This window comes from Ostreococcus tauri (genome assembly GCF_000214015.3).
Source record: "Ostreococcus tauri WGS project CAID00000000 data, contig chromosome 16, whole genome shotgun sequence".
Classification (NCBI taxonomy): Eukaryota; Viridiplantae; Chlorophyta; class Mamiellophyceae; order Mamiellales; family Bathycoccaceae; genus Ostreococcus; species Ostreococcus tauri.
In genome coordinates this window covers 474081-482176 of record NC_014441.2, presented here as the reverse complement: position 1 = coordinate 482176, position 8096 = coordinate 474081, and the positions used below count along the sequence as shown (strand labels likewise).

At 61.1% G+C, this 8096-nt stretch overlaps 4 protein-coding genes across 4 annotated transcripts in view; 1 reads left to right on the top strand and 3 right to left on the bottom strand.

The window, feature by feature from the left end:
• The window catches only part of OT_ostta16g02510 (FERM/acyl-CoA-binding protein, 3-helical bundle), a gene marked incomplete at both ends in the record, with an annotated part of 2058 nt that extends 992 nt beyond the window's left edge, over window positions 1-1066 (bottom strand). Inside the window, 2 exons of the mRNA XM_022985603.1 lie at window positions 1-827; window positions 1032-1066. The exon at window positions 1-827 is cut by the window's left edge and continues 992 nt beyond it. Of these exons, the coding sequence (XP_022840392.1) occupies window positions 1-827; window positions 1032-1066 (862 nt within the window). The remainder of the gene's footprint in view (window positions 828-1031) is intronic.
• A 144-nt stretch (window positions 1067-1210) lies between these two features.
• On the top strand, window positions 1211-3105 carry OT_ostta16g02500 (Protein of unknown function DUF726; the record flags this gene model as incomplete). Its single annotated transcript, XM_022985602.1, has 2 exons — window positions 1211-1846; window positions 1882-3105. 2 exons carry the CDS (start codon window positions 1211-1213, stop codon window positions 3103-3105), a joined length of 1860 nt encoding a protein of 619 aa, XP_022840391.1.
• A 67-nt stretch (window positions 3106-3172) lies between these two features.
• On the bottom strand, window positions 3173-6346 carry OT_ostta16g02490 (Exportin/Importin, Cse1-like; the record flags this gene model as incomplete). Its single annotated transcript, XM_022985601.1, has 1 exon — window positions 3173-6346. The coding sequence occupies one exon, from the start codon at window positions 6344-6346 to the stop codon at window positions 3173-3175; it is 3174 nt and encodes a 1057-aa protein (XP_022840390.1).
• Window positions 6347-6513: 167 nt separating this feature from the next.
• Window positions 6514-8096, bottom strand: OT_ostta16g02480 (Glycosyl transferase, family 1; the record flags this gene model as incomplete). Its single annotated transcript, XM_003083680.2, has 1 exon — window positions 6514-8096. A coding segment is annotated over one exon (1583 nt), but the record flags the coding sequence as incomplete, so codon positions are not given.

Here is an 8096-nt window from a genome sequence, read left to right as displayed (position 1 = left end):
CGCCGCCGAAGACGACGAGCCTGTTCCCGCCCGTCGCGGTGACCGACGCGCCTCTGCGCGCCACCGGCTTCTGTTCGCCTCGCGTCTCGACGCGAATCCACTCCACCTCATCTAAACCATCTCGAAGAATCATTTTGAACACAGAAATCGAGGACGACGACGGCGACGTTCCGCCCTTGAACCGCCCGCCGACGACGTAGACGTCGTTTCCCACGCGAATCGCGCGATGTCCCGCGCACGCCGGCAGCGCGCGATCGGGTGTCGCCGACATCGGCGTGCGTAAATTCCTCCACGTCCACGTGTCTAAATCTAGCTCGTGCGTATCCGCACAAAATCGCCCGCGATACGACCCACCGACGACGTACATCTTCCCCTCGGCGACGCACGCGCCGTGTTGAAATCTCGGCGTCGGCCGCTTTCCCGCGTGTTCCACAAATTCCCATCGTCCCCGCGCGCGCACGCCGCGTAACATGTCCACAGACGCATCGTCCGTCCCCAACACCTCCCGCATCCCCGCGTTCGTCCTCGATCGACGCTCTGGATCCCACCACGCGTCGCAATCTTCCTCCAGCGTCCGCACGTACAGTCGCATCGCCTCCGCCGCGCTCATCGTCCCCAACGATTCCCACATCTTCCGCATCGCCACCGCGCCCCCCCATCCCGCGCTCTCGCGCGATGCATCCTCGTCCAAGACCGCTCTCGGCGCGTTCGCGCGCGCGCCGTGTTCAACCTGTCGACGCAACACGTCGAGCAACGCCCGGGTCTCGTCGCGGAGCTCCGCGTCGATCCGCGTCCCCCGTCTCGACGCCGCGCGCGCCGCCTCGTACCTGCGCCTCGACGCGACGACCGCGTCGTCGTTCGTCATCGTCAGTCACGCGCTCGCGCGCTCTCCGCCGTCGCGTCGCGTCGAGGCAGCCATCCGTCGCGTCTCGAGACATCATCATTCGCATTCATTCCGTCCCAAAATCGCGTCGCCCGTCCCGCACACCCGCGCGCGCGTCGATACCCGTCGCGTCGGTCGCGTCGCGCACCTCTCCGGGTACGCCGCGGGCGTCGGTCGCGCCATCCCGGCCGTCGCGTCGCGCACTCACGCGGTGGAGTCATCGTGCGTTGGATTCATTCATTCATTCATTCATTCATCCATCCATCGGTCCATCTGTCGACCGCGTCCGTCGACGCGCGCGCGTGGACGCCGACGACGACGCGCGCGATGCCGGCGTGCACGGCGACGACGGCGTCGCGCGCGTGCACGGCGTCGACGGCGACAGAGGACGCGACGTACGATTTCTCGACGTGTGATTTCGATCGAGATCTTCACGTGGATTGGTGGGTGCACGGCGACCGAGAGCGCTCGGCGCGCGCGGGGCGGGCCGTCGAGGCGGCGTTGCGTCGATTCGCGCGCGCGCGATTCGGAGAGGCGGGCGCGTCGGAGGGCTTGGCGTCGATGACGGCGGCGGACGTCGCGGAGGCAACCGTCTCGAGCGGGACGTACGGCGCGGACGCGCGAGCGGCGTTGAAGGCGCGGACGCGACGGGTGGGAGAGAATTGGCGCGCGATCGCGGAGGCGGAGGACGCGTACGCGATGCGGGCGCGACGCGGGGTGGAGGACGGGATCGCGGCGGAGGCGGCGGCGGAGGCGGAGACGCGGTGGTCGATCGGACGCGTCGGTGCCGTCGGTGTGGGCGCCGTGCTCGGTGGTGCGGCGTTGTTTCTGAGCGGTGGAATGGCGGCGCCCGCGGTGGCGTCGGCGCTGGGGGGGTTGGGGGCGCTCGGCGCGGGCGCGGCGGGCGCGATGTCGGCGCTCGGCGGCGCGGGCGTGATTTTCGGCGCCACGGGGGCGGGTATGGCTGGTTCGCGATCGCGCGCAGGACCTCGCGCGAGCTCGAACAGTTTCAATTCATTCCCTTGCGAGGCGCCGGTCGCGGGTTCGCCGTGCACGTGTTCATTCCCGGATTCCTGCGAGACGGGGAGGATTTATTAACCACCTGGGGCGGGGATGGTAACCAGTACGTGGTGGTGGTCAGCGAACCGGGTGCGCTCGGCCTATCGCTCGGCCGCGATTCCGAGGGGAACATTTACGTCGAACCGTTCGATGCGGAGGCAATAAGCGTGGGGTCCAAGGCCAAGGACGCGGGCGTGATTGCCGGAAGCGTGTTGGTGTCGTATCGCTCGCTCGATCCATCCTTTCAGAAAAGCGCTTCCACGCGTTACGTCTTGAGCAAGAATCGAGACCCCGTGCGGACGCTCACGGAGATTGAGGATTTACCGAGACCGTTGGAGCTGCGTCTAGCGCTTCCGAACCAGGACGAGGAGTTGAACGAAAAGATTGGCGCCATGGTGGACGACATGCGCGACGTCGTCACGGAGAACACGCTCGAGGACAGCGTGAACTCGCCCGAGCTGGATTTGATCAGGCAGGAGAAAAAGCGGAGTCACTCCACGGGGGAGCAGTACGTTTTGAACTGGGAGCCGACGACGCTGTCCCAACTCGGAGCGGCGATGCAATTCTTAGGAGGCAAGTACGCAATCAAGATGGCCGCGCCGCAGGTGATCGCAAAGACGGCACTCGCATCCATCGCGAGCGCCTTCGCGTGGCCGGTGACGCTGCTCTCTGTCGCGAGTTACCTCGACAACCCTTGGCAGCTCGCTCGGAACAAAGCGGACATCGTCGGCGGAGAGATCGCTCGCGCATTGCTCTCGCAATATCACGGTCGACGACCGGTGACGCTGGTGGCGTACAGCGCCGGTGCATACGTCGTGCAGAGCACGCTCATGAAATTACACGAGGCTGGCGACAAGGGACAAGACATCGTGGATAGCGTCGTGCTCATCTCCGCACCGCTATCCAACTCGCGCGAGACGTGGGCTCCGATGCGAGAGGTTGTGTCTGGACGTTTCATCAATGTGTACGTGCCGGACGACTGGATGCTGATGTTCTTCTATAAATTACAGAGCGTCGATACGACGCTCGGTCTGGCAGGGTTACAACCTGTAGCACACGAACACATCGAAAACGTCGCCTTGCCAGGACTTAAGCATGCGAAGATCCCGGACAACATGGCCGATATCCTCGCGTACCTCGGCGTCGAGGACGAGATCAAGTAGAAAATTCACGAATTGAAATGCTATGTATGTACCTATTGTCCATCTGTACACACGTCTCGGCTATAATTTAATTCCCTGGTTTTGATTTCGCCTTCGCTCGCTCCTCCGGGAACACGCTTCGTCTGTGAACCGCGTGCCGCATGAGAGCCTGAAGCGTCTCCATCGACGACGCGCTCGCGCTGATTGATCGACCGCTCGCTTGAAGCGCATTCATACAATCGGAAAGAGCGATGAACGTATCGATATCATCCAAGGGACTCGTACACGAATCATCGTCGTCATCAAACCAGAATTCGTCGTCTGAATCGTCAATGTCCCCCGCGCGCGAATACGGATCAGCGTCCTGCGCCTTCTTTGCTAACGCTCGAAGAGTGGCCTCATCAAACTGCAGGTCTGCGTTTTCGTCATCTTCATCGTCGTCGACCAAACCGTTCGGATCCTCGTACTCTTCGTCCGATTCTTCCCAAGGGTACCGGCGCTTGCCGGACTGCTCGTCCTGAGTGCGCTCGTCAATTTGAGTCTTCAAGTCTTGGACGAGGGACACGAGCGTGTCAAGGATGCCTCCGAGCGCGCCGCGGATTTCCGGGGTCAACACGTCATCTGGCGCCGTCATGAGGGACATCAGTCCCAGCGCGCACACCTTTTTGGAGTGTTCAGACGTGAAACAATGACGAGCTCCGGATTTCGTCCTCACCGAAAGCATGGCTGACCATCGAGCAAAGACCTCATTCGTCGCTCCCGTTCGGTTCGTCGCTTGCAGAGCAAGCACCGGATTGTAGTGCAACGCGTGCGCAAACGTCATCATGAGCAAGTCTTTGAAATATTTCATCTCCGCTCGCTCCAGACGAGCCAGAGCGATGTTGATGTACGGCTCGATGACCACATCCACTCGACCGCGACAGTTGGTCATGACGCACTCCATCAGCTTCGGCGCCGACAGACAATCAGGCTCGGGATACTCGCCCTCAAGAACCTTCTTGCAAATGTTGTACGTGTCCTCCACGTAGGAAGTACCCGGGGTGAGAAAGTGCTCCGTCCCTCGACTGATGTAATTGTCCAGCGGAATGAGCATGTTCTCGAAATATTGCAACGCCCAGTCGTCCATCGTTGTCATCATCAGCGGCCAGAGTTCCCACATGCGCGGCGTGACCTCGGGGGTGAAGTACGTCAGATAAGCCAAAATCTCCAAAACTTCCTCAAACACGTCGTACCCTTGATCACTGAGCATCTTGTGAAGAATCGGAAACACCGCGGCTTCAAGTTCAGGGTACATGTGCGGCAAGCCAGAGATGGACTCCAAAATTGTTGACATGGCCCGCAAGACGCCGATAGCGCCCAACATGCCCATGTCGTCGTCGTCGTCTTTACTCTCGGACTCGACGACCTTCCAGAAAGCGGCGGCGAGGTTTTGTGTCATGTGTAACGCGTACGGAGCGATATCCTCGCCAAACTTTTCCGTGATTGTCTCCAGCGTATACACGATGTCCTCCGATTCGACTTCGTTCATTAGCTTAAAAAAGTCGTCCAACAACTGCGGTATGAGTGGCTTAAGGTTGCTCACGTCATCGGTCTCTTGAATAAAAGATCCGAGCGCGACCACGGCCTCGACTTGAACAGGCAACTGTTGATCCTTCATGGATTGTACGACGCTCGAAAACAGAGTTAAGAAGTTTTGCTCCGAGGTGAACTCGATGCCCGAATATTTGGACGCGCACGCGACGGCTTTGGCGCGAATGTGCGCGTGCGCACAGGTGAACGCCGGGTGGACGTGCGTCATAATCATCGCCTCGAGTTGCTGTTTGTACGTGTCGTGGCGCTCTAACGTGCTCGCCAGATGCGTGACGATGAGCAGAGCGCCGTCGAGGGCGTAGCGCGCCTGCGTCTCCATCTGAGCTCGACTGGCCACTGCCTGCGCGTGCGTCTGGAAAATTTGTACCGTCACTGCCAAAACCCTCGGAAGGTTGTTCTCCATGCGCTTTGAGGATTTGCTGCACAGCTCGTTCAGATACCCGATGGCGGCCATTCGCGGCGAGTACATGTCCTCGATGAAATCTTGACTCTTTCGCACGTATTCGTGCGGATCATCGGCGAAGAGCTCGTCGTCTTCAGCGTTAAAACAGAGGATGGGGAAGATAACGCGCTGGAAAATCTCGTCGAGATGAGGTTCCATCACCTTGTACGTCAGCGGTAGCGACACGGCGGTGGAGAGGTACTGCACGGCGAGGTTCACGACGCGATCTGGCATAATGGCTCCAGCAGAGAGCTTGCTCAAGAACTCGATGTAAACTCTCAGGAAATGCGCGGCATAGTTGTTGCGATACATCGTTGACAGTGGCTTGTGTTCCGCCTTGACTTGCTTGGCGTTGCCGTACCTGGAGAACATGCGATTAACGACGTGCATCGCCCACTTCTTTGTCTTCCACCACGGCCAGTGCTTGAGCTCCGTCTTGTCCTCGGTTGGCATCCCCTCCGTGGGAACTTCCGCGGTTATGATGGCGTGGAATGCCGACATCCACTCTCGAAACGTCCCCTCCGCGGCCAGAGACGGTCCGACGTTCATGTACGTCGCGCTCCAATACGTCTTGCAAATCGCCTTCTTCAACTCCTCCAGCTCGGCGTTCGGCGGGCCGTTGTACGCCAGCAACGCCTTGAGAATCTCCAACAATCTCGGGAAAACGACTCGAATGATTTCCTCGACGTCTCCGCGATCGCTCTCGTCCTTAAACTCGTACTTTCGGCACAAAGCGTTGAGCACCATCACCGTTCCAACCAGTCTCCCGCTCGCGCTCGCGTTCGCCTCCGACGTCAAAGCCTCCAACACCTGCGTCGCGATCTCGGGCCATCTTTCCGGGAAATCGTGATGTACCATCACTCGAACCGCCTCCAACAACTGACTTCGCACCTTGCTCGGCGTCGTGCTGATCGCCTCGAGCGCCACTCTGCGAACCGCCGCCTTTTCGCCCTCGTCCAGCGCCGCCGCCGGCGTGGTCGTGCTCGCGCTCTGCTCCGCCCTCGACGCGCTCCACGACTTGGCGCACATGTGCTTGAAGTATATGCTCGCGCTCTGCCGCGTGCCGATCTCCGTCGCGGCGTCCGAGGCCAGGGCGAGCAGGCCGAGAGCGGCGCCGGAGTGACTGGCGGCTGAGCGTAAGAAATCATCCGCGGCGGCTCTGATCGTCGCGTCGGGAGAGACGGAACCGGCGAGCGCGCGCTTGAGGTGCTCTATCGTCTCCGCGTCCATGGTGCGCGCGCGGTGCGACGGGCGAGGGGAGGAGTGGAGGGCGACAGTGGACGCGGGACGTCGCGAACGCGGGGCTCGGCGCGAGAGGCGCGCGGTAAGCGGAAGGCGGAGAAGACGACGACGCGCTGAGACGATTGAACATTACACGACGTCGTTCACGAGATGATTCACCAGGAATATTTGGCGTCGATGAAGCGGTCCTCGTAGAGCTCGGCGGCGTGGGTCCAGCTCACGTCTCGCTCGAAACCGCGCGCTTGGATTCCGCGGAAGGATTCTCTGTGGTCGCGATAGGTACCGATGGCGTGGCCCATGGCGTCGATGAGCTTGTGCGTCTCCGCGCTATCAAAGGTCCATCCAGTTCCAGCGTTGGTGAACGGGTCGTATTGCTGCACGGTGTCGCGCAAACCGCCCACCGCGTGCACCACGGGAACCGTGCCGTAGCGCAAGGCGTAGAGCTGGTTCAATCCGCACGGCTCAAATCTCGAGGGCATGAGCAGAATATCCGCCCCGGCGGTGATTCTGTGCGCCATTTTCACCGAAAAACCGATCCAGGATCGAATTTTATCGCGGTTTCGTTCCTCCATGCCGCGCAGAGCGTCCTCTAAATCCCCGCGACCGCTGCCGAGCATGATGAGTTGAACGTCTTGACCCGCCAACCATCCCTCGGCTTGGGTGATCAGGTCGACTCCTTTTTGATCGTCCAATCGCCCGATGAAGGCTAACACGGGAACATCGTCGCGCTCGGGAAGCCCCAACTCGCGCTGAAGCGCTCGCTTACACGCGAGTTTGCCCGCTTCAAACGCGTCGGCTCTCGGCTCGTATCGCCGGTAGCCGTCGCCGTCGAGGTGATGGTCGATCTCCGGCGACCACTCGTTCAAGTCTATGCCGTTGACGATTCCACTGAGCTTACCCGCGCCGAAATCACGAATCGTTGGCGCGAGCCCCCACCCACCCATGTCCGTGGCGATTTCCCACGCGTACCCTTCGCTCACGGCGATCACCCGCGTGGCGAGCGACAGACCCGCCTTCATGATGTTCATGCACTCTCCTCCCACGGGGTCGTCCAGGCGGAACATCTCCTTGTACTTATCCGGAAGTTGTAACGCCCCGAACTCGTCCAACGGTCCGCGACCTTGGTGCGCCATGTTGTGCACGACGAAGCACGAGCGCGCGAATTCAAATTTCCCGTGATCTCTGTAATACGCCTGCAGATACACCGGAAGCAGCGCCGCGTGCCAATCGTTCGCGACGAACATCAAATTACTATCGCCGTACGGCGCACCGCCGCACGGGACGTGCCACACCGCTTCGAGCGCGGCTTGACACAGCATCGAGTTGCGAAACATCGCGTCCGAGCGTTCGCCGCTATAAATGCTGTCTCGCACGTGGTGATACGCCCCGTGATCGACAAAGACGTAATCGACCCCATCCGCGTACGCGTGGAAGTAACCGACCTCGGTGGGATGTCCCAAGACGTTGTACGTCACGCGCACGTTCGTGTCGAACGCCTCTTCGTACTCCTTATACCTCGGTACGACCACCATCACTCGATGTCCGCGCGCGGCGAGCGCCTTCGGGAGCGACTGCATGACGTCTCCCAGACCCCCCGTCTTACTGAACGGCGCGCACTCACTGGCGACCATGATCACGTTCAATCGTTCGCGACACGCGCGCGGCGCCGTCGCGTCGCCGTCCCGCCCCGCCGTCGCCGCGACCGCCGCCGTCGCCGCGACCGCCGCGTCGCCCGCCC